This window comes from Centropristis striata, chromosome 11, assembly GCF_030273125.1.
Source record: "Centropristis striata isolate RG_2023a ecotype Rhode Island chromosome 11, C.striata_1.0, whole genome shotgun sequence".
Classification (NCBI taxonomy): domain Eukaryota; kingdom Metazoa; phylum Chordata; class Actinopteri; order Perciformes; family Serranidae; genus Centropristis; species Centropristis striata.
Window position 1 is genome coordinate 13,339,600 of NC_081527.1, and position 27,493 is coordinate 13,367,092.

Consider the following 27,493-nt stretch of genomic DNA (forward strand, 5'->3'; position numbering starts at 1 on the left):
ATTTGTGCCGTAAGGTTTTTGAATATGTGAGCTCCAGATAATCCACATGCTTAATTCATTAAAGTCAAAAACAATTAAACTCACCTATTTTATTATCACTGTTAACGAAGAATAAATGGATGCTTGAAAGGAGCAACATGGAGTTCAAATCTGAAACTTGCTCCTCTATATGTGTGTGTGTGTGTGTGTGTGTGTGTCCGTGTGTGTCCGTGTGTGTGTGTGTGAATGTTTCGGACCTGGTGATAGCGAGGCTCTCCCACTCCCTGGGCAAAGTGACAGTACACCAAAGGCTGGTGGATAAAGATGGACTCGTCTATTCCCTGGAGAAAATTGGCAGAAACAGAGATATGGAAGAAAAATACTGAACATGCCACAGTTAAAATTCCATTCAATGGCAAGAAACAGACCAATTATTTCAGTCATACAGTGTGACATACTGCTCCACAGATTGCCTAGCTAAAAATCATCTGTGTTTTTTTTTACATTCTTGGATCTGCCAAAGGAGGTTTGTTCAAAAAAGGACATTTGTTGCCCAATTTATTTGTATTTTAGGCTGGAAATGTATCCACTGGTAGAGGTTTAGCAATAAGGTTTCTTTTACAGGAGCTGGATTTTTAATTGATATTTGAATTTCTATAACAATTATTTTGTACTTTAACGTGATGTATACCATTACCGTGATATACAATTATATATACCCTGAGAGAATACTGTGGCCTTTTCAGGCATCCCTGTTTCTAACTATGCACCATAATCCATACCCCAGGCTAGAGATGCAAGCTCTGCGAACTGAATTTTAAAAAAACTAATTCACAAAATATTCAGCATCCCATTTCATTAACAGAATGTTACCCTTCCTCTGTTTTATATCTATATTTCACATCTTTTTTCACTCTTAGCATATCTGTAATGCTAAGATTTAGCATAATCTCATAAATTTGCCTGTTTTTTATCTATTCTCTTTTCATTTCTATTCTCTCTTTTTCACTAGGAAAGTGTAAGGAAAATTATTAGAATAAATGTTTTAAAGATATTTCTGTATGTTGCTTGTTTCACACCTCAAAATATCTCTTGCCAGTGTCCAGCAGGATTTTGTTGAAGAGCTCCACATCTTTTTCTTCCATCAGTTTGTCGGAGTAGACCCTGGAGCTCTCATGCAGCCACAGGTGAACCAGGTCCATGGGGTAACGGATACTCTCCGGCAGGGCAAACAGGATACCCTGCACAGCAACATGCATGAAATCAATAATCATGTGATTCAGTTACACCCATTTTACGTTCAAGTAGCAACGTATAAATCTTTTTGCCCACAAAACAGGTATTTCTCTGACAAAAAGAGATATGTGGTTTTACGGATAACGTATGTTTATAGTCAGTTATTTATTATTCCACTGAAAACTATAGATAATAGACCCATAAATCTGTTAACTATGAATTTTGTTCAAGGAATTAAACAGCATGTATCTACGTTGCTTACTAAGGGGACCGCAATCATTTGACATAATGCAGTTTTATATTTTTTATCTGACAGAATGAGGTGTGTATGTTACCTGGAAAATGTTAGAGAGGTCTCTCAGGTTGAAGATGTAGTGGAAGCGTATCGCAGTAGGCAGGAAGTTCTGACTGATTTTTTGGTGCAGACATATAGCTGCCTGGATAAGCAGAACCAGAAGATTGAAAGATGTAGAAATGGTTGTATAGATATTGGAACAAACAGACAAATGGGCATTAATATGATTAATAATAGATTGCCTGATTTCCAAATGTTGCATTGGTGCTGTATGTGTACCTGCATGAGAGTCCCGACTGAGCGAGATACGCCGTAGCTGAATCCTCCCTGAAGAAAATGAGCTGACAAGATGCTGGAAAAGATGGTGGCTAATGCATCGGCACCGGGGAAATGAACGGCAAACACTGAGAAATGCCTCTGAAAGGAGTAGAGAGAGAGAAGTGAAAATCTGTAATATGACTCAAAAACAATCATACCTGTCAATCTACTTCCTAAATATACCCCTTAATTAGGTCATTTCATGTTATTGTTAGTTATTAGCTTTCTAGGACATTCTAATTTCAATTTCACTCCTGTTTTTTTTCTTTTTTTAGCTTGTTTATCATTTCTTTGTGACTTAATTGCCTCTTCCTTTTACGGCTGATTAAATTCACTCTGTGTTCACTTGCACCTTGACAAATTACTGTGTAAAAATATTTAAAAAGCTAATTAAGTAAAGTAATTGTAGTAGACGGAGCAAACATTTTTGTACATATGCACGTGTGTGTGTTTGTGTGTGTGTGTACCTGCAGTCTGGGGTTGATAGAGAAGCTTCCAGCTGTCGGGTTCATACAGGTGATGTACTGACAGTTGTGTATTTCCTTCAGTACCAGTCGCTGTCTGTCATACCTACAAAGATTTACTCTACTTCAGTACAACCTGGATTGACTGCACAGTGCATGTGTTTACATACAGATATGGCTGTACTGTACATGCAGAATTCTGTGTGTTTCTGTCACCAGTGGTTGTAGTCAAGGTGCTGCCGTATGAGTGTGTGCGGCTGCACGGTCCCGTAAACGTCCACCTCTGGCATGTTGAGGTCATCTATGAAGTAGATGAGTCTCTTAGCGGTGGGAGGAGCAAATTTACGACCAGCTTTCTTCTCCAGGGGTTTCTCCAGGACACCTGAAGTCCATATAACGACATATGACAGTTAATGAAAATGACTGTGTGCTGTACTCGCAGCAAATGACCTATGAGATATGGATTTTAAAACGCAGTCTGCAGCAGAGAAAAGAAAATGAATAATACAAGAATAAATCAATTTCAAAGTTCAAAAAGTCTGACTAAATGCCTGTATTGTAATGAATGTAATGCACTCTGAGCAATATTAAAGGAGAGTGAAGTTTTAAAACTAAATGTCAGTACACTGAGAGATGAGGCGGGGTCACAATCTTATTTGTAGCTGTGTTTTTCTCTTATTTACACAATGTGTTCAGTAATATATTAAATATATAAAGAGATTTTAATTAGAGCAAGGGTATTTAAAGTAAAGGCAGAAAGGATTCTATTCAAACAAGAACATTGTGTTTTTCAAAAATAACTGAGATGCAGCACTGTCATAAGATAAAGTCAAAACAACTCAATATATTCCTCTTTACACGTGACACTCAACAGCACTTTTCTACAAGACATGTTAGTACATAAGGAAAAGTTCTGTAATTGTAAAAAAAAATGTTAGATTACCACAATCCCAATTTCACTGTATTCCATCTATCATGTATGATGTTTGCAGTTTTCCAGTATAACTGTTAACTAGCACTATTATACTATAACTGCAGTTTCCATTCATTATTTTTCATTTAAATTACTGTTAGCATTGTTTTTACCAACATGAAGGTCTGGATATCTGGAATAAATATTATTTATTTTCCCGCCTAAAAGTGCTCCAATTCAACTATACTGAATCTACTAATACTGCCAACAAAATATCACCCATATGTTAGTTTTTAATTGTGTAATGCAACCTCCAAACGGGTTGCCAAAATTCCCAAATTACCTGAAAAATACTGAGGATATAATCTTAGAATCTGTAGTTACAGCCTACCTTAAAGTAGTTAAATTCTCAAAGTGTAAAGGCATTGACAATATTGTATTAAACACCCACCCCTTGTCAGCTTGTAATCTAATTAATAGTAGAAATGACCAACTTTTATATACTTCATATTAGCAAAAATTAATAGAGAGGACATGCCCTCAGTGGCAGCCTCGGCCCTGTTCATTCCTGTCATTCTTACGCTGCAGCATGGCTGATGTGGTGTAGTAATTGAAGGGGACTTTAGCCACCATGTAATCCTCCTTCAGCTTGGCGACTTTATCAGACACCAGGATGGTCTTGCCCACTCCGGCGTTGCCCACTAACATGATAGGTTTTCCTCTCTGGAGCAGCAGGTCCATGAAATATGTCAGACAAATAGTTTCTGGAGTGTGGACCAACACAGTCTGAAACACACACAACACAAGAACTGAATAAAAGGGCTTGTTCAAAATGTGGTTAATAATGAGTGTAAACATAATGTGCAGTAATTCTGAGATCATTACCTGTAATGGTACATCAGGCTCCAGCTCAAATGGGACCATCTTCTCGCTCCAGGGAGTAAACTTCTTAGTCTCAGAATCAATGTAATAGTCAAAGACAGAGCCCTGGGAAGGAAACTTCACCGCTCTCATTTCTTTAGACCACCAGCGGCTGAATTCGGCACGATGGTCATTCAGCTGGACCGGGTGTTGGGAAAACATGATATCATAATGTGGCATAATAATCTCAATTATGTAAAATACTGCAGCAAAAAAAGGAGTTAGCTCTAATGGCAAATGTTCAGTCACCACTCACATGATCCTGGAACAGGGCTCCTCCGAAGGCCCAGACACAGGCGAAGACAAAATAGATTTCATAAAGTTCTCGGGGAGAGTCAGCGGGAGTGTTGTCCTCTGTCAGCAGGCAGTCCAACAAGGAACACAGTGTCTGATCGGGCAATAAACACAGCACTTTTTGGCAATATGCAAGAAGACAACATAGAAATGTAACATCTGGCTGAATAACGCTGTAAACAGCATGTAAAAGTGTGATTACGTGTGATTGGCCAGTAGGTGAGACATAATCAGTCTTGAAATGTAAGTACATTTACTCAAGTAATGTACTTAAGTAATGTAAAATTACCTCAAAATTGTACTTGAGTATTTCCATTTTATGTAACTTTATACTGCTACTCCACTACATTTTGAGGCAAATCTTGTATTTTTTACTCGACTACATTTAATTGCCAGCTTTACTTACTTTTCAGGTCAAGATTTAACATGAAAAACATGATACATTTAAAGTGATTAGTGACATGTTTTTTTAAAATTGGACCTCATAACAGTATATTAAGCAGTTAAAATGCCCTAATATACATATCTATCTTGAGATATTTCAAATGCTGCTTACATAAATGCATCAAAAATAATAATATAAGAATATATTCAGAATATATAAAACAATCTGAGTGGGGCCATTTTGCATAACGACTGCTTTTACTTTTGATACTTTAGGTACATTTTGATGCTGATACTTTTATACTTGAGTAAGTTTTGAATGCAGCTTTTACTTGTAGTGGAGTAATGTTTTTAGTGTGGTATTAATACTTTTACTCAAGTAAGGGATCTGAATATTTTTCCACCACTGGACATAATGAGCATGTTGTGTGCTCTTACCTGCACCATGCTGTTTTCTGGTATGGGAGTGATGGTTTTCAGGTTGCAGCGGACTTGTTCCAGGCAGTACGGCACATACTTATCAAACAGAATGGTGAGGTTTGCACGCTCTGATTGGGCCTGCCGGGTGTCTATCCAACTTGTCACATACCTGGGAACACAGTGAAGAGAGCACTGCTTACCAGAGTACAGTTTCAGGAAAGTAAAGAAATAGAAAATTGTGATTTCCACGTGTGTTTGTGCTTGTGTGTGTCTCACGAGCTCCAGCCAAGGTCCTGTGGGTTGACATAGAGTATTCCCGCCCTGGACACAGTAGCTGGTGTAGCTGCCTTCAGATGACAGATCTCGAAGAGAAGACGCATTGAGGAGGACAGACTGATCCTCTCATTACTGGCCAGAGTCAGAACCTGGACAGGACAGGAAAACTTCTTGTGGAACTTAAGCAAAAACTGTGAAGTGGCTCTGACTAGGGCTGGCCGATTAGTCGAATGTTATTTCAGGTATGATTTTAGTGAATAATTAGGTAACAAGATAATCTTTGTAAAACTTTTATAGTGTTGCAATCTGTTTCACAATGGAGCATTTGTTATGTCTTGTTTTCCTTTATATTTCACCTGCCTTCACTTATTGACATTTATTGGAATATGTTGAATATAGTTAATCAACATGTTGACAAATTCAATCGAAAACATATTTGAATTTCTTTTTTGGCAAAATTATTTTAAACAATTATTATACATTAAATATGATGATGATTTACAGTATGTTTAGTAGTTTTCATATATGTGTGTGCGTGTGTGTGTGTGTGTGTATTTACTTATATTATATTATATTTATTTGATTTTTGCACTTTTTTTATTAAATTCATTTTTTTTCCATTTGTATTTCAGTTGAATTATATTTGCAATTGTTTAAAAATAAAAAATATATTTTTAATGTTCAACAAATGCATTATGTTTCCAAAGACAAGGAGTAATTGTGTCACATAATCATGATCTTAATATTGACCAAATGATTTTTGCCATATATAAGCAGCTCTTGCATTGACAAAAATGTATGTGCAAAGTTTAGTTTGGGCTCTGGGTGTGCCGATGAAAAAATTAAGGCATATTCAAACCCTCTGATAATGGAAAACAGCCAGGATTAGAATTACATAATTTAAATGAGAGATCAAAGATGCACTCTGACCTTATTATCATCCATAACTGTGTTGAGTGACTCAATCCACATCGGGTCAATATCTCCATCCAGAACAATCCATTTGGGTCCATCATGGCCCACTGAGGTCTGCTCTCTCATGGTGGAGGAGAAAAGACCTGAAGTAAAAACATACAGCAACATATCAATATCAGAACCAGACCATCACTGCGGTAAAAGTGACACACTGTTGTTTATTATTGTACTAAAGCAAACTCATGTCATACAACCAGAATCAAATTATTCACACAAGCTAACTTTGAGCCAAAAAAAGTACTTCAACTAAATCTAATTAATTCTGGAAGAGGCTTGGGAATAAATTATGGGCACCAAAATAACTTGACAGTGACCCAAAATCTGAAGAAAACAGGTTCCCCTGATCATCAATTACAGCTCATTAAATTCCCTGAAAAAAAAAAAAATCCTCACCATCTTTCCACTCTCTGGTTGCAGGGTGCAGGTATCCAAACAGCTCGTCTGTGGTCACCGCTTTAGGGTTGATATCGTTCCATACGGTCTTCATCTTCATGTTTGCATATGTTCTATGGAGAGTCTTCAAGATCTGATGAATAAACAAATCCCTCATTATCACTCTAGATCAGGGCTATTCAATTACAAATTCAATTGGGCCACAACATGGAGTTGGGCCAAACATTTTCAGCAGCCTATTTAAAACCTGTCATGTGTTTGTGTGTGTCTGTTGAGACAAGACTAACAAATATGTGGAATAAGTATGTAATTTAAAAACACAAACACAAACAACAGTGATACAATTTCTAATTAATATACTATAGTTTAAGGGCAGATGCAGACAGCAGTTTGAGCCACCAAATAGTGACAGGAAGTGCTTCCTTTTGGCGTCCATGTTAATCTATTGGGCGATTTGTGGCAATAATTCTGCATCTGGCCTATTTTTTCCATGAGCCACGTGAATCTGGCAAGAAAACACACTAATAATTTATTATGGATGACATAAAGGAGAGCCTCTATCAAATAGGATTTAAATGTTCTGGTTCTGCTGGGTCACACAGGCCGCTAATTCAATAGGATAAATAACAGTGAAATATCACATTTTCTCTCCTACCTAAAAGTGACTTTTTAAATGAGCATACTATTTTGTATGTGGTTTAATGGATAGTTTAGTAGTAGTTTAGTAGTAGAGTTAACCTGGCTCTTTCCAGTTCCTGGTCCGCCTACGACAAACACAGAGTGCCTGACAGCCAGCAGCTCCTCCAGCTGGGTCACCTGTAGACACACAAACATTAAACCATATTGTACTGGATGTCTAATGGTATAAACGCTATGAATTAAAGGTAACACTTTACAATAACCATCTAAGTAATGTTTATAGATGGTTTATAAACCAATTATTAACCATTTACAAAGTGCTATACATATTTCATCTTTAAATGTTTTCAACCAATTTCTTAAAGGTAAATGAATCATTTCAAAAGCATTAACATACTTAATATGGTGTTAAAAATGTTATAATGAGGGCAACTAAAACTATTGATAAACTATTAATCATAATGTAATTGTTTGTTAATGGTAAAGTAACTAAACTTACATTAATATACCATCTATTTGCCATTCATAAATTATTTAGTTAGTTAAACATTAATAAATAATGTATTTAACATTCTAAATGGCCTATATACGGTTTATAAATGATGATTAATGATGATCTGTTTACCATTTATAAATGATGGTTATTGTAAAGTGTTACCGAATTGAAAATGTAACGTGTAATGTATGTATGTCTTGTAATATGTATATCATTAATGTTGCATCTTTCTGAGTCAAAACTTGCAATTCAGAACCATACTTATACTATAAATATAAATAACTGTGTTTTATTCATCAAAGTTATATATTTGTAAGTGCACATTGGCCTGCAGTCCTTTGACATTTCCTTAAATTCATTTGTGAGGCACCTTCAGTATGAAGTTCTCCTCAGGCTGCAGGCGCAGTTCACTGACTGACTGGCGAACAGCGTTCTCCAGCTCAGGGTCTCTCTTCCTGGGCACGTCCAGCTGAGGAAAGAGGTCACTGATGAGCCCGAGGAATATGGGCACGTCACTGGTCACTATCTTTGGCAGGTTGAAGTCTCTCAGTGCCCGCATCAGCACCTGGGCAGCGACAGACAGTTTGGATGTCGTTATTCAAATTCACATATAAACTCAGATTTTGAGACATGCAGCATCCACCAATGACGACAGATTGATGTGAACCTGTTCCTCAGGTCTGCTCCGCTCCTCTCTCTTCAGGGATCCAGCCACCACCAGGACCGATTTGATGGCCCTCAAACCCCAATCATAGTGATCCTAACAGTTCAAGGGGATTAAGTATCAAAGTTATGAAAGCAATGCCTTTCAATAGAGTAGATGATATTTAAAGAAGCCAAGAACAGTATTTTAATATTGAAACATATTGTGTGTAAAAGTGAAACATGCAGGGGATGGTGATTAATGACTTTATTTAAGCAGTCATAAAATCAGCATCTCATAAATGAGAAATCCACATTTTTATGTAGTAACTCTGCTTGCACCATTATTTTTGAATTTGCAAATATTAGCACTCTAAAAAAATGGTTTAATACTGTTTACATTCCGTTATTATTACTATAAGTATGATGTTTTTTTCTACCTATTTATTTAATTACTATTAATATTTTTTCAAAGTCGGTTTTTTAAACCTCACTCACTTAAACACATTGATAATGGACTTTTATATATGATGCTTTCCTGATGGTACAGAATGCTCCTTTTCTTGTTTTAATTATAAAATATAATGAAATAAGTTTGTATTAAGGAAACAAAGTAAGTATATATGAGTAAATCAATAAAAAGTAATTATAATAAATAAATAAATCCAAAAATAAAAGTGACCCAAAACTCTTTTTCAGTGTTTGGAACTGCTGCATTGCTAAACGTGTACAGTTTTTTCCATGACTGTTGGCGAGAGGGCTTATTCGAGCATAAAATAATTGTTTTTAATTAATTCAACACTTATACTACCTTTCTAAATAGTGTTCATCCTAAAACAGCACAAGGGAGAGTTGCAGTATGTTTAGTGTCCTGTATATTAAATGGCCTTGTGTACCTGTTTGGACAGCAGCTCCTTACAAAGAGTGTAGAGGCTGATAAACTTGCGTGCCAGCAGGCGAGCGTCTATGAAGCCTTCTGCCACCAGCATGATCTCACAGATGAGCTCAAAGTCTGGGATCACCATGGCACAGGGCCTGAACAGTCAGCAAACCCGCCATAAATTTATCATCTTAGACATTTTGGTAACTCTTGCACAAAACCCCCTCTTTTCCTACTTTATATCAGACCTGAATAGAGCTTTGAGGTTCTCTGGGAGCTCGGCCCTGCCAGCGTATCCTGGGTTCAGAGTGATGAAGATGCCCACTGTGGGCTTCAGCTCAATCTCCTCTCCCAGGAAATGAAACCTACAAACACACAGCACCAATTACAGACCACTGAATAAGTTAAATGATTAAGTATATGGATTATTTCAACATGGTCTCACAGGAATCCGTGAAATAGCCACGGATTTGCTTAACTCAAAATCACTCAAATTTCCGTGAAACTCGCACCGATTTCGCTACAATGCAAGTTAATGACAGCCATATCCCGTGGCTATTCCAACATACAAAGTGATTATGTACATTCACTGAGTGAATATTTAGAAAATAAAACATATATTTCTCGCTAGAAATGTGATCAAAATCAATTTTTATGCAGAAACTAAGTCAAAATATTGATTTTTTTCACTAAAAATGAGAGAACTGTCTATGTTTTTTATATAGATTTTTTTTACTATGTTTTTTGTTCTGACCACCAGGACCTTGAAAGTCACGTGACTTGGAACAAACCAATAGGAAAAAATATCCATGGAATAGCCACGGGATATGACTGTCATTAACTTGCATTGTAGCAAAATCCGTGTCAGTTTCACGGAAATTTGAGTTATTCGGTGGCTATTCCACGGATTTTGAGTTAAGCAAATCCGTGGCTATTTCACTGATTCCTGTGAGACCAGGTTTGATTATTTATAAAGCATGTCATTATTTCCACTTCTACCTTTGCTTCTTGTTGCGTACAGCGTCCTGTATAGTCTTGACCTGCACAGCGACCACAGACAGCACTTCCACTGAGATCCTGTTGAACTCATCAAAGCACCCCCACACCCCCGTCTGAGCCAGACCTTTATAAATGTTACCTATGGACTGAACACATGTTGGAGACAAAGGTAGGGAATGAGAGGATGGAATGACTATAAACAACAGTATGTATGTCCGTACTGTGCGTGCTACCTTGTAGTCCATCTGCTCTGAGCAGTTGAACACGTATACCATGATGCCCAGGGAGCGTCCCAGGTCTTTGGTAGTTTCTGTCTTACCGGTGCCAGCTGGGCCCGAGGGGGCGCCACTCATGGTCAGATGGAGGGACTGGGTCAGGGTTATGTAACACCTAATAGATATGAGATATGAAATCATAAAAATATTAATAACCAAAGCACTTATCTCAATTTGAATTTAATAGACGTGTGCAGCGGTGGAATGTTACTAAGTGCATTTACTCAAGTACTATACTTAAGTAAAATTTTGAGGTATTTGTACTTTAATTGAGAATTTCCACTACATTTAGAGGCAAATTTTACTTTTTACTTCACTACATTTAGCTGCCACCTTTATTTACTTTACAGATTGAAATTTAACACAAAAAACATGATCAATAAAAAGTGATTGACATTTTTTAAATTAAACCTCATAACAGTACATAAGTAAGTTGTTAAAAGGAGCCCTGTCTTTACTAAATTAAAGCACTTATATAAATGCATCAATCCAAATATTCTAATCAAATATTTAGAATATATAAACATCTAAGAGGGTCCATTCTGCAAAATGAGAACTTTTACTTTTGATACTTTAAGTACATTTTGGTGCTGATACTTTTATACTTTACTTCAGTAAGTTTTGAATGCAGGACTTTTACTTGTAGTGGAGTCATTTCACAATGTGGTATCAGTTCTTTTACTTAAGTAAGGGATCTGAGTACTTTTTTCCACCACTGGATGAGTGTACTTGTTACTTGTTTCCTTCTCATTCTTCCCTTACTGAAGCAAGGGTTCGAAAACAATGAGCTGCACATATACTGAAGCCCTTTGAAGACAGTTTGTGATTTGTAATATTACTAATGTCTCTCTTTACCCTGTCCAACTAGAGTAAGACACGACCTTTCCCTTTAAAGTACTTTAAGGCTGAACGATTTGGAAAAATATCTGATGACAATTACTTGGACTGATGTTCCAATTGTGATATAATTCACCACATTGAAAGAAATGATCATTTCAGCATCACCATTCTCATATTATCAAAGATTTTTTGGGGGCATTTTTCATGCTTTGGATAGTCTCAGAGAGAATGGAAGGGAAAAACATGTGGCAAAGGAACCTTGGGCCAGATTCACTGCAACCAAGGACACACCTCATTTTCATTGAAAAATACATTAAAGGATCATTTTTGCGAGTGTCTGTAACAAACAGATTTTTTCTTGAGTCTGTAGAATACAATTTTTAGGCCGGGCCATCTCTGCAGCAACACCATATTTAGTTTAGAATAATAATTTTAATAATAATCTTTGTTTACATCCAACCACATTAGGCCGATATTAGGCCTTCTGTATTTTTTCCTATATCATATATGTCATATACCACTTATTCTATACTGTGTATATCTCTGCATATATTTAAATATATTTTATTCATTGATGTTCATACTACAACATGCAACAACTTAACCTATTTAATATGCTAAAATATATTTACTCCAATATGCAATATCTGTAAATTGCAAAGTACTTTCAGGAAAACAAACAAACACAAAAATATATATTAATAATAAATGCTAAATAGCAGAAATGTATGTTTATAATGTGTACAGAATCTATGTATATGTCTTATTTTTATATATCTATATCTATGTGTCTGTGTCTTGAGATGCTGTGACGACTAAATTTCCCCACTGCAGGATAAATAAAGTCATATCTTATCTGATCTTAATTTGATACATATTTTGCCTTTAACAAATATTACCTTGCTGCATTGTTGATATATCAGCCCTAAATTACACATCTTTGTGTACAATCTCTGTGCATGTGTATTGATGTGGCATACAGTACTATATGTTTGTGTACCTGTCAGTGAGTGGAGTGATGACCAGTCTGTTGGTGTTTCCCAGGTATTCATAGCTGAACTGGAACTGGGCGTCACAGATGTTGATGTAACAGTGTCTGGTTATGTCATCCCAGCGGTGGCGTAACTGGGACAGCCATGCAAAGGCCTGGCCTGTTGTTACCTAACAGACACACACTGTAAAGCCAACAGGAAGCTCTTCTTGCTTCTAAAGTGCCTCATTCAACAAAGTGTGAGTGTCGGACTGTATGCACTTTTCTCATTCTACCTCACTGTCACTTTAAAAACATGCACTAGAGAATTTATGTGAATGTATGTGGGAATGTGGGAGGGTAGAGAGGGGGGCTGTCTGTGAATGTCTGTGAATAGCTGGACATGTATGTTTTATTTTGTCTTGTATTATGTTAGAACTGTATTTGCTTTATTTATTCATTTTTAATTTATAAGCAGCAAGAGGACTGCCATCCAATTTTGTTGTATTTTTGTGCAATGACAATAAAGAATTCTATTCTATTCTATTCTATTCTATTCTATTCTATTCTAAATGCGACTTCAGCATTACCTTCTGAGTTATGAGACTGGCGACTACGTCTCGGGCATGGACATCAATGGTGCAGACGGTCATAATTTTCTGCCTGTCTCCAGGAGTTAAATCTCCAAGCAGCATGTGGATCAGTGAGTTCAGCTGTGTGATCTAAAAAACACAGAATTCATCATTGAAAAAAAACCCCAGTGTGTTCACCCACCACCCTAACAATATTTATATAGAGTTTATGGCACTACCTGTTTCCTGTTGTAGTCTTTGAGAGCTGTCTCAAATCCCTCCTCCACCCTCTCAAAGGCAATGCCCACATCTGTGGCCCACCATACCTGACTACCAGTCAACCCTACCTGTGAATGGAAAGAAAACAGATGGCAGATATTTGTAAAGCTTAAAGGGTAATTCTGCAGACTATACATTATATCAGACCTGTGCGGGGTAGTCAAACAGCCACTGGTCTCGTGGTTTGTCCTCATAGGCAGCTACTGCCTCCTGGATCTCCTTTCGGACCGTGCAGCGCATGGTGCCCTCCAAGGCGCTCAGCCAACATTCTGCCTGAAAAGAGACACAAAATATTGAGAAATAAATACAATTAAACATAAAATATAGCTGCAAACTGCAATTTCATGGTTCCAGGCAACACAGACTGTAAAGCTGCATAGGACAAAGACCTTTGACGATTTCTGACACCTGCATTAAAGATAACTACATAACAGCTTTTGTGACAAGTGGACAGACCAAATCTGTGGTAGGCCATTCACAAATTTATGGTCAAATTTCCATCTTTGTTTAGAACTGACGGTGCCTCCTTTTAAGCATTTTCAAATTTGTTTTACACACATGGTTCAATGATGTTATCAAACATGTCCTGCAAGTTTTATGATGATAGAAAAACTATTTCTGGTCTGATTGTGCTATGAAACTTGTGGTTGATTTGAATGAAACTTCATCATGTTTCAGGCACATATGTGGACATATCCTGCAAGTTTTGTGATAATTAGCCAAACAGTTGTTGAGTGAATAGACCGATTGATGTGCTGAGCCACACCCTTGGTCAATATCTATCAAATGAGATGTCAACAAGCTTCTCATAATGTACAGTTTTACGAGGTTTTGGAAAAAAATATGTTTTTTCAAACAATTAAAAATAGTGATTTGTTTTATTCAGGCAGACTTTAGCGGTTCTTAAGTTACATTTGTATAAAGTATAAATATATAAGAAGCAATGGATGCCTGTACCAACTTTCGTGATAATTAGACAGTGTATGAGTTATGACTTAAAGTTAACATTTAATTAAAGCGCCTCCTTTAGGCTGATTGGGGTCATATTTATTTGGCAGCATTTGCACACAACTTTCAGTCGTGGATGAAAATTTTATTTTTTAGAATTGTGTCTATCTCACAGGTCTTATAGCAAACATTTTTGAAGAAAAATAATTCATAATACAAAAACAATATTCAGTCTTCTGGGTTACAACCCCTAATTACATGCTAGATAATAGTTCAAAAAGTTGTGAAAATTATAACACATGGCAACTTTTACACTTACAAATATTATAAACAATGCAGAAAGAGTTATTCATTATAGCTATATCATAGTAATGTGATTAATGAATTCAGCAGTCAAGGTGTAACTCTATCTGTATTTGCACACACAGAAATCTAATTTTGTTTGTCAGTACCTGTCCTTCACAAACACACGGCTCAGAGAAGGGAACATATTCACCCTCCCGGCTGTACATCCCTATAGCAACTGCCTCCCCATCCTCCTCCCCTTCTCCACCTTCGTCTGAGTCCTTGAAGCGAAGATCTGCAATGTTGTCAAACAGCTTCAGCAAGTGTCTGGTCACCTGGAAAAACACACACAGATGGACTATAGTTCCATTTCTATTTTAAAGGTTATGTTGTTTACAGACCGTAATCTCTGGACTGGAATTTAAGAAAATGAAAAGAGAAAATTGTCTTTCATTCTTATCTTTATTAACATTCTCCACAGCGCAACAGTAAGACACGGTTTGAAGAATATATTGAACTGATAACTACAACGTACTGACTATCTCTCTATACGTTCTCTCCTGGAAAACATAATCAAATTGTAGTCTGTCACCTGTTTGGGCTGTGTTCCCTTGGAAACAATCTCCAGCAGGTCTGAGGCAGACACAAAGTAAAATCTGGGGAATGTGAGGCGTTTGGTCTCCAGGTACTCGGCCAGGGCCTTCTCGCACACGGACAGTCTCTGCTGCAAGGTCTCCAGGTTCTCCAGGAAGCCAGGCCAGTTGGTCACCTCCACCACATTACTGTTCTGCACCACCTTAGTCATCAAGGACTGAATGAGAGAAGAGGGAGGAAAATTTGGAGGAAAAATTAAAGGATACACAATATAATGATGCTTTGCGATTACTGTTAAATAAGCCAAGATGGCACAGTGCAAGCCAGCTATTTGTTGGCCTGGGTCTGCCTACCTGTGAAGCGCTTTTACGTAATCTGATGTATAAATTTATGAGTCGCCTTGTACTGTCCAAAAATAATGTGATCGTTGCTCTTACTAATCCTCAGGTTAGCTCCACCCGCCTCTCCTCAGTATATTGGAGACACTGGCGTAACAGTTTATTTTGGTCGGTCTGAGGATCATCTTTTTGTGTTTTTTGGTTTCTGTCATGTTTTTGTCTGCTGTGTAATTTTTTTTTGTATTGTTCCTGTTTTTAATATCTGAGTGAGAGACAGATTCTTGAATAAAATTTGATTGATTGATTGATTGATAATGATACAGTAAGACAGATGCATGCTCTTATGTGTTACCTGGAAGTCAGTGTGTATTCCCTGGAAGCGCTCTGCATCATTGGCCAGCTGGCAGCGGATGTCGTGGCTGTTGGTGAAGATGCTGTTGAGGTGGGCCCAGGTCCTCTGCACAGACATCCAGGAGGAGATGACGAGGTCAGCCACCATCAGCTTCTTCTGCCAGCCGCTCACCTCTGCCTGGAAATACTCAACGTACTTACTCATCAGGATGTTCTGCAGCTGCACCTGGAGAGGAATAAAAGAAGAAGCTTCACATGATTATCTGTAAGAACCCTCTTTAAAGTATGTTCAAATAGATTTATGGTTTCATTTCATTTGTTTAGGTATATGAAATTTCATTTTACTGTTTATCTGTTTATATTTTATTTACTTATTCATACTTGTTAACGTTATTCAGCCTTTTTTTGTTGCCTTTTTTACTTTTTGGAGTGAGATCAGTCATGAGCTATTTGAGGCCATTTTGGTTTGGATGGTGGTTTATTTTCCCATCTGTTGTGATGTCTTTGTCAATATAGAGAGCACTTGTATGTTGTTTATGTTTTTGTTTTGTTTAAAATCAATAAAATCTATTTGAAAAAATATATATATGTCCAAATAAATTAAAATCAAATTGTTATGTTTTTGCCCATCCTTTGTTCTGATCAGTTTGAAATGACTACTGATATATCCATTACTCACACCGTGTTCATTGAATTCTTGAGGAAAACAAATTTGCAAACGGAGGAAATTCTTGATGAATTGATGTAAAAGGGGGCTGCATTTAACAAGAGGAAAACTGTATCAAACAACAGTTGACAAACTGTCACACAACTCTTGCAGTACAATCCAAGTCTAATTATCCAGTTGTACATTTTAGCTAAAACATACTATTTAAAACACTTATGCACAAATTGTCTCACACTTACACAGCTACTCACCCCTGTGATTTTGGACGAGTAGAAATTCCCTAAATAGTGCGATTTCAATGAAAATACATGTATTTGAGTGTCCAACTGGATAAATGAGACTTGAATTATCCTGGACAAGTTTTATGCAAGTTTGTAAACTGAACTGTGGTTTGTCGCCTCCATTTACTTCAATTCATCAAGAATTTTCTCAGTTTTTTGGAATTTTTGGTTTACCATGGATGCATGCAAGGAAAAGAAGAGGTTTTCTTCAAGAATTCAACCTGACACAGGGAGAGTAAGTGATAAATGAATGGTCATTTTAAAAATGAAACTTTCCTTTAATATTGAGACAAACTGACAGAAAGCACTGGCATAACGCAACATCAGAGAGAAATATTAAATCTAAGCACAAGACTGATGTTCTATATCGAACAAGGTTTAGATATCAAAGTGTCCACACCCACCTGGTTGTCCTCCAGTGTTTCTATAAGATTCTCATCTGCTTTGAGCAGAGGGGTTCCTGTGCTGCTGTGAGTCTCATATGACAGTGACATAACACTCCACGTCTGGGTTATCTCTGCCAAAACCTAGAAAAAGTAAAAGCAAGAAATGTTTGTTAAGAAAATGTGATATCTGCCATTTACAATTGGGAAAAATGAAAATTGTGCAGCAGAATACATTTAAAACTGAAAAAATAATGTTAGTAAGTATTTTTTGTATGTTACAAAATCATTAGTCATTTCATATTTTTATCCACTGGTCTGCTGTATGATTATTTGTGGCTGTCTTTTTAAGAATATGGTAAAAGTTTGAATTTATCTAGGACAGTATTTATAAGGAATATTTTTTTTTGAGGGTTTTAATTATTTTTGTACCAGTGCACAAAATTGGAGGGAGACTTAAAAAGGTATGGTCTTAAAGTGTTTTGACCCTGACAACATTGTTCTACAACAGGTTTGTTTCTATGATACTTACTTTCTCTATTGCCATTTCTTTCACCGCCTTGTCCACGATGTTTTTGACCTCATCCTCCACACGGTGAAGCTGTAATTCCAAAAGGTCCCCCAGGGTGGTGCCTTCCCCCATCACAAACCTGACCTGAGGACCAAGAGGAACACACAGCCACCATGGGTGCTATCAGATTTCAGATCAGGATAATTGGGTTCACTGAACTGTGCTGGTCATTACAGGCTTGGACATGAGTTGGCAAGGTAGTGGAATGAAGGTAGAGTACTCGAAGACCAGATCAAGGTAGAGTGGAGGGGCAAGTATGTGGTGCAGAATGTGATCAATGATGAAACATTATTAAACAAGACGGTATGAGACATTGTGAAGCAGCAGCTGAGACAGTCTGGTACCCCGGTGGTGTTCATCAGCTGCTGCCAGTGTCTTTCTCTAACAGCAGAGTTCTGCAGCTCGTTGACGGCTCTCAGAGAGGTCAACAGGTTCTTCACTGTCGACTCCAGACCCATGTAGACGTCCCACGCTCGCACCTCCTTATCCAGCATTTTCATCTCCTGTGATGTGCAATGGAGATCATAAAGTATGAGATTAATTAACTATTTTTCTCAACACTAGCTAAAATGAACAATTTTGATGTTTGTTTGCTTTTCATACTTTGGCAAATCGCCTGAGCTCCATGTCCATCTGCTCAACATTGATCTCTTTCCATGGAGTCTTGGTCCAGTCTTCTATACTAGTCTGGCACAGAGCGGAGAAAGGAAACATTTTATCTGTGATTCTCCAACAAGGAAAATCTATTTCCCCCTACAGGTCATCTATAGGTACAGTATGAAATTAATGTATAGCTCGTGGGAATGTGCAGTATGGAAGCTAAGTCTTACTGTGCAGCTCCTTCTGCCTTGTGTTAATGATTTAATTATGAAGCTCTACCATAGCTAAGAAATAAAAAGAAGTCAACATATTTGTTTTGAGCAGATTAACATTTACCTTCACAAAGATGACCATGTCCCAGACTGCTTTGACCAGTATGATGTCAGAGCGACACTGGCGCAGTTGCTTGTATTCTGGAAAGCTGACTTCAAACAGATCAGCAGTGTCCTGCAGCTTCTTCATTTCTGCCTCCATCACTGCCACTGCTCGATTAGACTGGAGACAGAAAGATTTCTATGCTGTGGTTTCAAATCGAATATTTGGATTTCATTTAATCCTGCACTTCATGACAAAACACTTGTAATCTTTTCTTTTTTAATATGTGCTCACCTTATCAATTAGTTTATATGGCTCCTCCACATTGATCCTAAATATTTGTTCAGTGCGAAACTGTTCTCTGAACTCATGCTGCTTGACCTAAAATGGGAAAAAAAATGCACATTAGAGGATCACATTTTTCAGGATTCCCATGGGGTGGAAAGTCAATTTTTACTATTCATCATGTGACCGAGACAGGACAGGAAAAAAAGTCAAGAAATGGGCTATACGGGAATCATAATTACAATAGGTCTGTTTTTATATATCAATATGCAGGCCAATATGAATAAATCCTTCCACAGGGATTGGGATTGGACATGATTTCATGTTTTGCCGGAATACTTTTATGGGAATAGGATGGGACAGAAGTAAAAATTCACTTGTGTGTCACCCTCTACTGCACATTTAGGATTCTCTGTAGCTGCAGTTCCTTTGCATATCGGCCTCCATGTCTCCGTCTAAGACAGTGCACACTGGGGGGGAGTGTGTGGCGTCAGTCATATATAATGCAGGAAAGAAAGTGAGAAGGTTTATATGTCAGATATTGAGCCAGTGCCATCCGACCCCGCTCACACACAGCCTCACCTCAAAGCGAACACATTTCCTGCGTATAACAGAAACTTCATTTGATTGCAGCGGTGCCACTTCATGTTTAACTGTGAACGCAATCTTCCTCAGGCTCTTCCACTTCTCCGGCAGCTCCTGTGTTTTGTGGTAATAAAGTGAATGTTATGATGAATGTACATGTCTGCCAGCTATCAAGGAAATGTATGCATTTTGTTCACTGGTACACACTTCCAGCTGTGTGTAGACGCTCTCTGGGAGCTGCTGTCCGTAGGTCTTCAGGAGCTCAGCAGTCGACTTGAGAGGTTTGAAGTGCTGTTCGTTGCTGATCTGCCTGTCTCGTATAGCCATGAGGTGTCCCATGATGTCCACAAGCCCCACATAGTCGCCATCTGACACCTTGTTGGTAAGACCACGGGCCGTGTCCTGGACAAAAGACGATAATTCTCTCACGCTGCGGGACAGAGAGGAAGGAGGATGATGTAAAGGTTTAGAGCGGAGAGGAGAGGCAAAAGTTTCTTTAATGATGATATGAAATTTAAAGAATCTCTGGTACAATCATAGCACAAAAAATAATTGTATTGGGTTTTTCAGAAATAACACAGATATATAAAATGTCTACATAAAAAAACCTGAAAATGTAAAATAAATGCATTAAAAAATGAATTACATTTTTTTTGCTGCTATTCTTATGCAGCTGCTATTTTGAGAAACATTACATTATGACTCTGTATTACAACAATCTCTCCTTCAAGAACTTGGCAGACATCGCATTTTATGATCTTCAAAATATTTAACCCTCCTGTTATGTTGCAGGTCAAATTGACCCAGTTCAAAGTTTAAAAACTAAAGATTTCAAAAAGAAAAAAATGTAAAATAAAAAAATAAAAAAATCAATGTCATGTTAAACCATTGTATTTTATATGTAGGTCTTTCCAATGTACATTTAAAAAGTTTCAACATGCATTTTTAAAAAATGGGTCAAATTGACCCACGGACACTATTGCTGCTTCTGAGAAACAAACATAACAGGAGGGTTAATAAATTGTCCCTTTATTCTGTAAAAGCCCTGTATTTCCCCTTGGCTGCATAGTTCAATATCTCCATGGCTAGGAAGTTGGGAAATATGTATGTTTTTTTTTTGCTATTGTGTGCATTAGACAACAACTAGAAAACATTTTACCAGTAGAGTTCATGTACAATAGTTTTCTGGGCACTGTATTCTACAGTTTTTTCATAATATTTATCTGTTTCTGTTTCAATCTATAGTGATAACATATGAGTGTATCTTACCTCTGGTTCACATGGTTGAGCAGGTGCTCCTTAAACATCCAGCTCCATCTCTTGATGACATTCATCAGTGTGTGCTTGAAGGGTCTAATATCGAGCTGCAGCCAGCCACAAAACACCCTCCTGTCCTCCATCTTGCTCACTCGCACATACAGAGATTCAAATAGGTTGATCTGGAACGGAGGATGATACAGTGATTCAGAGACATTGTTCAAATAGGAGAAAGGACCAGAGACCAGGTTGCACTGATCGATCGGCTCAATGAAAACACTAAATTGTGGTCAAGTCAATTATGGTTAACCCTTTATCAGGCAAAGAACCATATTTGGTAACTTGAGCGGACATCTATAACAGGTCTCCTCGCTCTCTGTGAGCTCATAGAACCACATGGATCTCTACATCACAGATAGTGACTCTGTGCCATCTGACCAATCAGTAAATCATACAAGATTCAAGCTTTCCTTTATTGTCATTGTATTAAAAGAAGTATACAACTAAATTTACGTGTGCTTCTCATACATAAGGTGCTTTAAAAAAAGACATTCAGATATAATGCATATGTAATAGATAGTCTAAAAACATAATAAATAGTTTAAAGGTAAAAGATAAAGTGATGGATGCAAATGCTGTGTTATTGTCTATTTAAGGTTGCTGTGGGAAAGAGACTATAATAAATAAAATAATAATAATAATAATAATGACTCAATTGACCTCGATTTGCAATATAAAAATTAAACATTTTGCAAAAAGTCTTGTAATATCCTCCAATAACACTTCAGGGTTGACGTTTTCAATTTCCAGGTGTGCCCTAAGGGTTAAAGGCTATTTTAACTATATATGAGAAGCAAACCTGTTCTTTGAAGTTTTCCAGTGTGGGTGGATTCTTCTTCAGCTCATAGTCAGCATAAAGCTCGGCTTCTTCTGTACTTAACACATGGCCGTATAGCAGGAACTGCCTCATAAATTCAGACCTGGGAAAATTGAGAAAAATTCTTTCATTTAACTTAATTTCAATTCTTTCCTTCAACAATTATCCTTTTATTCCATACAAACATAACTTATTTAGCATTTTTTTCTCTTTTCCAACTCCAAAAAAATGGCATTGAATCAGACAACTATGAAACAAGTGATGCGGCAACCGTTTGTTCCACTAATAAAGTATTTTCCCACTGGCTATTAGTGAGGTAAATGAGAGTACATTTGATTGTTTTATGGATATTTCTTTCCAGCTTCAGTTATATTATACTGTATTATATAATCACAATCTGTGAGATTGGTTCTATTACTTTTTCCGCTATTACTGAAATTCATTTGAAATAAGATTTAAGATAAGATGTGACTTTATTCATCCCGCAGTGGAGAAATTTAGTTGTCACAGCAGCTCAAGATACAAACACATAGATATAGAAGATGGAATAAGAATATAAAAAATAAGACATTTACATACATTCTATACACATCATATATATACACACACATTTCTGCTATTTGGCATTTTTATAAATATATATTTTTGTGTTTGTTTGGTTTTTACTGAAAGTACTTTGCATTTTACAGATATTGCACATTGACATTGGAGAAAATATATTTTAGCATGTTAAATAGGTATAGGCAAGTTTCATGCTTTATACTTTTACTGTTATTTTATCTGTATCTGTCATACATTTTAAAATGTGACATTTTAGACATACATAAAGTCTTATCTCGGTAAAAAGCGTTTGGAATTAATGTAAGAGATTGTGTCTGATGCTATATGCCGATAAAAAGTATATTAAAAAAAGAAAATGCAGAAAAAGAAGAAGAAAAAAAAAGAATTAACATTTACAGCACTCCCCCAGTCTTGGATATCACCAAAACATATGAGCGGGATTTCAATGAACATCTGTTACAAGTGTCAGCCATATTCCGATATACAGTCATGGAAAAATATTAGACCAAATTAAATTTTTTGGTTTATTTTAATGCCTGATACAACTAAAGGTACATCTGTTTGGACAAATATAATGACAACAACAAAAATAAGTCATAAGAGTTTAATTTAAGAGCTGATATCTAGCCATTTTCCAAGGTTTTCTTGATAATGATTTGGGTTATTATCAAGAAAACCATGGAAAATGGCTAGATAACAGCTGTTGTTATCATTATATTTGTCCAAACAAATGTACCTTTAGCTGTACCAGGCATTAAAATGAACAAGAAATTGAAGAAAACAATGGTCTAATATTTTTTTCCATGACTGTATCTTGGCGAGTCAAAATGTAAAAGAACCTATATGTGTTTATTTCAGTAATAAAGGCATTTTATGAAAGCAAAAAGTAAAAGAGCAATACACTTCTGACCTGTCATCAGTCCAGAGGTAGCGGTAGCTGGCGAACGATCCCTGATATTCTCTGACCTGAAAGAGAAACACAATCTTTACAGCTGTAAGCCTGTAAGCGCCACAAATGAGCCTCCATGTGTGGACAGAAAACAAACACACACCTTAGCAATAGCTGCGCGTGCACGTGAGCGGATTACATGGCACATCTCTGACAAATCCTCCATTTCATTTATGTCGCACTACAAGATAAAGAAGAAACAAGATAGCATATGACAGATGTGTGTGTGTGTGTGTGTGTGTGTGTGTGTGTGTGTGTGTGGTGTGTATGTATAGTACAAAGAGTGTGTATGTGTCTATAATCTCATCACCTGATAGTCATCCAGCTCTTTATGCTTTGCCACTCTGGGAATGAAGGACGCCATGTTGGTTATGTTGGACACCATCTTATCCACAATATCAAAAAAATTACCACTGTGGCTGAAGTCCAGCGAGGGGTCAAAGGTCATCTCATTGCTGTTGAGTACCAGCTGGACCTCAAACAGTGGTGTGATGCGCTGGTTTGCATCTGTGTTGTCCATGAGGTACTGCAGGGAGCAGCGTACAGCGCTGGAGAAGCCTGTCAGGATCATCCGGTCCACGTAGTCTGTGTAGGCCTGCCACTCACTGCTGTCCAGCTCTGTAACACCCAGCAGAGACTGACTCTCCTGGAGGTCAGCGGAAAAATGTGAGAGGGAGTTAAGAGAAACAGATGCCATAATAATGTATATAAATAAGAGAGAGTAAGTAATACCTGCAGCAGGTTGTGTATTTCCTCCCCTGTACTGGTGATGAGAGTGTGCTGCTTGGAAACGCTCTCTTCAATGTCAGAGAAGACGAGGAGAGTAGAACCGCGGCTCTTTCTGGTAATGAAGGCACGATGGCTGAATTTCCCCATGAGAGCCTGGACGGCCTCCACATTAGTTTTACTCTTCTGAACACGACTGGAAATGCTCTGGCCATAGCAGAAGAGAGACACCATTACAACAAGTAATTATATTCCCTCTTTGACAGCTGAGTAGAGCAGAGTGTTTGCTGTAATTGAGGAAAGCTGGCTTGAAGCAGAAAAGGAGAATGCCAGGATTTATGCTACAATGGCAGGCAACCATTTCAAATTCCTATTGAACACACTTTAAAATAAACTATAACATTTTATAGTATATTGTTATGTCTATTGTATATGTACAAAAACACTTGCTGCTATACTTCTGTGCAATATAAATATTCTATTTACAGTTTTATATTCTATATTTATACTCTATTTATGACATTTCATAGAACAATCACTGTGAGCCAATGTAACAGAATTTCATTCATGTGCATGTTTTTTGATGTATAACTGAATGACAATAAAGTCTGTCTAAGTCTAATATTTCAGCTCAAAATACAGCTGAGAAAGGATATTTTCGCTTAATATAGCAGAATACTGGAGTGTGAATATACTGCAGTGTCACTGATGAGTACTGAAACACACTTGCATTACACCATGCACCTTTTGTTTATAACCTCCGCAAAGGGAGTTATGTATTCAGTTCGGTTGTTGCATGTGGCCCCAATTTACTTCAATTCGTCAATTCAGTATTTCTTTAAAATACACGAGAAATGTCCAGTACCTTGACTAGGTCTCGTGTGCTCTGGATGTAGTCCCATAGGGCATCCTGAGCCCAGGTCAGCTCCCGGAGAGCCGGACCCAGCTGTCGTCTCGTCCCATCCATCTCATCTTTCACCAGTCCCAGCTCCACAGCCAGGATGGTGCTGTGGAGCTGGTTGTACCACTGGGTCACCAAAGTCAGAGTCTGTGTGTACTACAGGATAAAATGCAAAGTGAAGCCAATGACTTAGGTGCTTTAAACTTTTATTATTTCTAATTGCCAGCAGGGGGGCGACACCACTGGATATAAAAATAAGTCCAAATGTATAGAAGTCTATGAGAAAACTAACTTGATAAACATTCTCAATCGCTGGTTTCATTTCTTCAGTACAGCATGATGTTTACTTAGTAAATTACAGGTACATTTAGAGTAAAATAGATGATAAAGCAAGGAATGTTTTAGCATGTGGCTACCTTGCTAACATGGTGAACACTAAAGGGCACAGACATTTAAAAAAGTTTGGCCTTGTCCTTCAAACTCATAGTCCATAAACCAATGAGTAATGTCACTGTAGCTCTGTCCAATTATTTTATACTGTCTATGGTTAATAATTAATGACTGATAATTTCATACGTATTTTTCCCAGGTCAAAATAACATTTCCTGCTGTATATTAACATTCAGATTCCCTTATTAGTCCCACAATGGGGGAAATTCAAACTCTGCATGTAACCCATCCTTTTTTTTTTACACACCAGTGAACACACCATGCTTAGGAGCAGTGGGCAGCACATTTTTTTTTTAGCGTATATATCCTTTGCAAATAGAGAAGCTTTGTCACCCACCATGTAGAGTTTGTCCCGTTTGGAGTAGAGATGGATAGCTGCTTTAGGAATGTTTTGGTTCTTCAGTATGCCCAGATACTTCACCTCCCTTAGCACTGATGTCAACTGGGGACACAGAGAAAGGAGGAGAAATGTAATAAACAATTCCAAACTTGCATTTCATTGTTTTCTTTTCTTTTTACCGTGACAGCAAAAATCTGAATAGATAGGATCAGCATCTTAAAGTGGAGATCTCATTAACATTTGAATAAAGCTAAGTTGTTTATCCCTGGATTATAGAGGCTGGTTATACATATTCATTGCTGCTGCACTTTTCACATTGTCTTGTTCCTTTGATTTGATGTTGAGTGCATTTTGTAATTTTCTTTCTGTTCACATACTGTGGTTATTGCTGCCTCATGCAAAATAGTTCCTCTGTTTACGATAAACACACCACTCTTGCTACCTCTGGTATCTGAGACACTCCAGCTACTGGGTGCTGAGAAAAGAAAATGTAGCAAATGTATAAGCCTTCATGAATTGAATACAGGCTGTATCAATATCTGGTGCTTGTAGCAATATATCATATATGTCATATATGACATATATGTCATTTGATTTACTAAATATATTAAAATGATTTAACCTCTTTTTGGTAGTTTAAACACAACCTCAACATGTTTAACTGTGGTATGACATATGTCTGTCATACATTTTCCACAATAGTTCACTGTTCACTATTTGAACTCTGATTAGTATGTTAAATAGGTCTAATGCATCTTCTTTGTGCTTACTGCAGGGCTGAAGTTGACCTGGAACAGGCCTGTGTCGGTGTCCACTGTGAGAAGTGGTTCCTTTAGATGGGTTTCACAGATTTCCTCCAGGCCTTCAGTCCACTCTGAGAACAGCTCCTCATCGTGCTGATCCAGAACCTCGAGGACACGCTCACACTTTTGTAGGACATCGTCCGCTTCAGCACTACCCAAAGGCCTGGAACAGAGAGGGGGGAAAAAGCCAAAAAACACACTGTGAAAGGGTCAAAGAAGAAAACACAAAAACATTACATTATATTACATGTCATTTAGCAGACGCTTTTGTCCAAAGCGACTTACAATAAGTGCATAAAACACCACAAAACAAGTTATTTAAGTATACAAAGTGCCATGGACATGCATTGCTACACTTCTACTCTGAGAGTAGAGGTCGCAGTGATTTCGACTTGTTTTGTTGTCCATTTAACAATAAACAGGACAATAATTTACTAAATAAACATTGTGCTGTATTGAAGAAAACTTGAAACTAGTGATTGGGATCATATACTTATTAGGAAAATGTTAACTGAGGTAATTAATATTTGGAAAGATCATTGGAAAGAATGCAAGTTTTAGGCACTTATAGTATGTACGTATTATTCAGTAGGATACTGATACAGCTGTTCAGACCTGGAAGCTAAATCCACTTCTTTCTTCATAGTTATGTGACTTGAATGAGTGTGTGTTGGGCCTAAATTAAAAAAATCTGGGAAAACTCAACAACAGATCTGCTGGATGACAGTTGTTACATGAGATAAGTGTGTCTGGGTGTGATTTAGTACAGTTGCTCCGTACATGTGGGCCAGCTGGCAGAGGTTGCTCCTGTTGGTGAGGATGCGATTCCGAAGCTCCTGGGACCATTTGAGGTTGCCGGCCACTGACGGCATATTCTTCCCCAGGACAGTAGAGCCTGACCGCAGCTGAAACACAAAGGGTGAATTGTTTTTGGCTAATGATGGAGTCAAATTAAAGTTCATATGT

At 37.4% G+C, this 27,493-nt stretch overlaps 1 protein-coding gene across 1 annotated transcript in view; it reads right to left on the minus strand.

Moving 5' to 3' along the window:
• The window catches only part of dnah9l (dynein, axonemal, heavy polypeptide 9 like), a 57,956-nt gene that overhangs the window by 26,907 nt on the left and 3,556 nt on the right, over positions 1-27,493 (minus strand). Inside the window, exons 9-53 of the mRNA XM_059345014.1 lie at positions 27,308-27,432; positions 26,495-26,690; positions 25,722-25,826; positions 24,899-25,090; positions 24,040-24,240; positions 23,618-23,953; positions 23,411-23,488; positions 23,269-23,324; positions 21,780-21,900; positions 20,933-21,102; positions 19,871-20,093; positions 19,661-19,777; positions 19,088-19,174; positions 18,815-18,973; positions 18,482-18,565; positions 18,223-18,381; positions 17,840-17,962; positions 17,329-17,451; positions 15,978-16,202; positions 15,286-15,504; positions 14,861-15,028; positions 13,608-13,733; positions 13,421-13,528; positions 13,200-13,331; positions 12,640-12,800; positions 10,758-10,914; positions 10,525-10,670; positions 9,774-9,890; positions 9,542-9,680; positions 8,671-8,763; positions 8,374-8,568; positions 7,607-7,684; positions 6,869-7,001; positions 6,431-6,558; positions 5,501-5,649; positions 5,243-5,393; positions 4,383-4,514; positions 4,091-4,264; positions 3,787-3,991; positions 2,509-2,674; positions 2,296-2,398; positions 1,790-1,927; positions 1,551-1,652; positions 1,059-1,220; positions 237-320 (exon numbers count right to left, since the gene is read on the minus strand). Coding sequence (XP_059200997.1) covers positions 237-320; positions 1,059-1,220; positions 1,551-1,652; positions 1,790-1,927; positions 2,296-2,398; positions 2,509-2,674; positions 3,787-3,991; positions 4,091-4,264; positions 4,383-4,514; positions 5,243-5,393; positions 5,501-5,649; positions 6,431-6,558; positions 6,869-7,001; positions 7,607-7,684; positions 8,374-8,568; positions 8,671-8,763; positions 9,542-9,680; positions 9,774-9,890; positions 10,525-10,670; positions 10,758-10,914; positions 12,640-12,800; positions 13,200-13,331; positions 13,421-13,528; positions 13,608-13,733; positions 14,861-15,028; positions 15,286-15,504; positions 15,978-16,202; positions 17,329-17,451; positions 17,840-17,962; positions 18,223-18,381; positions 18,482-18,565; positions 18,815-18,973; positions 19,088-19,174; positions 19,661-19,777; positions 19,871-20,093; positions 20,933-21,102; positions 21,780-21,900; positions 23,269-23,324; positions 23,411-23,488; positions 23,618-23,953; positions 24,040-24,240; positions 24,899-25,090; positions 25,722-25,826; positions 26,495-26,690; positions 27,308-27,432 — 6,546 coding nt within the window. The remainder of the gene's footprint in view (positions 1-236; positions 321-1,058; positions 1,221-1,550; positions 1,653-1,789; positions 1,928-2,295; positions 2,399-2,508; positions 2,675-3,786; positions 3,992-4,090; positions 4,265-4,382; positions 4,515-5,242; positions 5,394-5,500; positions 5,650-6,430; positions 6,559-6,868; positions 7,002-7,606; positions 7,685-8,373; positions 8,569-8,670; positions 8,764-9,541; positions 9,681-9,773; positions 9,891-10,524; positions 10,671-10,757; positions 10,915-12,639; positions 12,801-13,199; positions 13,332-13,420; positions 13,529-13,607; positions 13,734-14,860; positions 15,029-15,285; positions 15,505-15,977; positions 16,203-17,328; positions 17,452-17,839; positions 17,963-18,222; positions 18,382-18,481; positions 18,566-18,814; positions 18,974-19,087; positions 19,175-19,660; positions 19,778-19,870; positions 20,094-20,932; positions 21,103-21,779; positions 21,901-23,268; positions 23,325-23,410; positions 23,489-23,617; positions 23,954-24,039; positions 24,241-24,898; positions 25,091-25,721; positions 25,827-26,494; positions 26,691-27,307; positions 27,433-27,493) is intronic.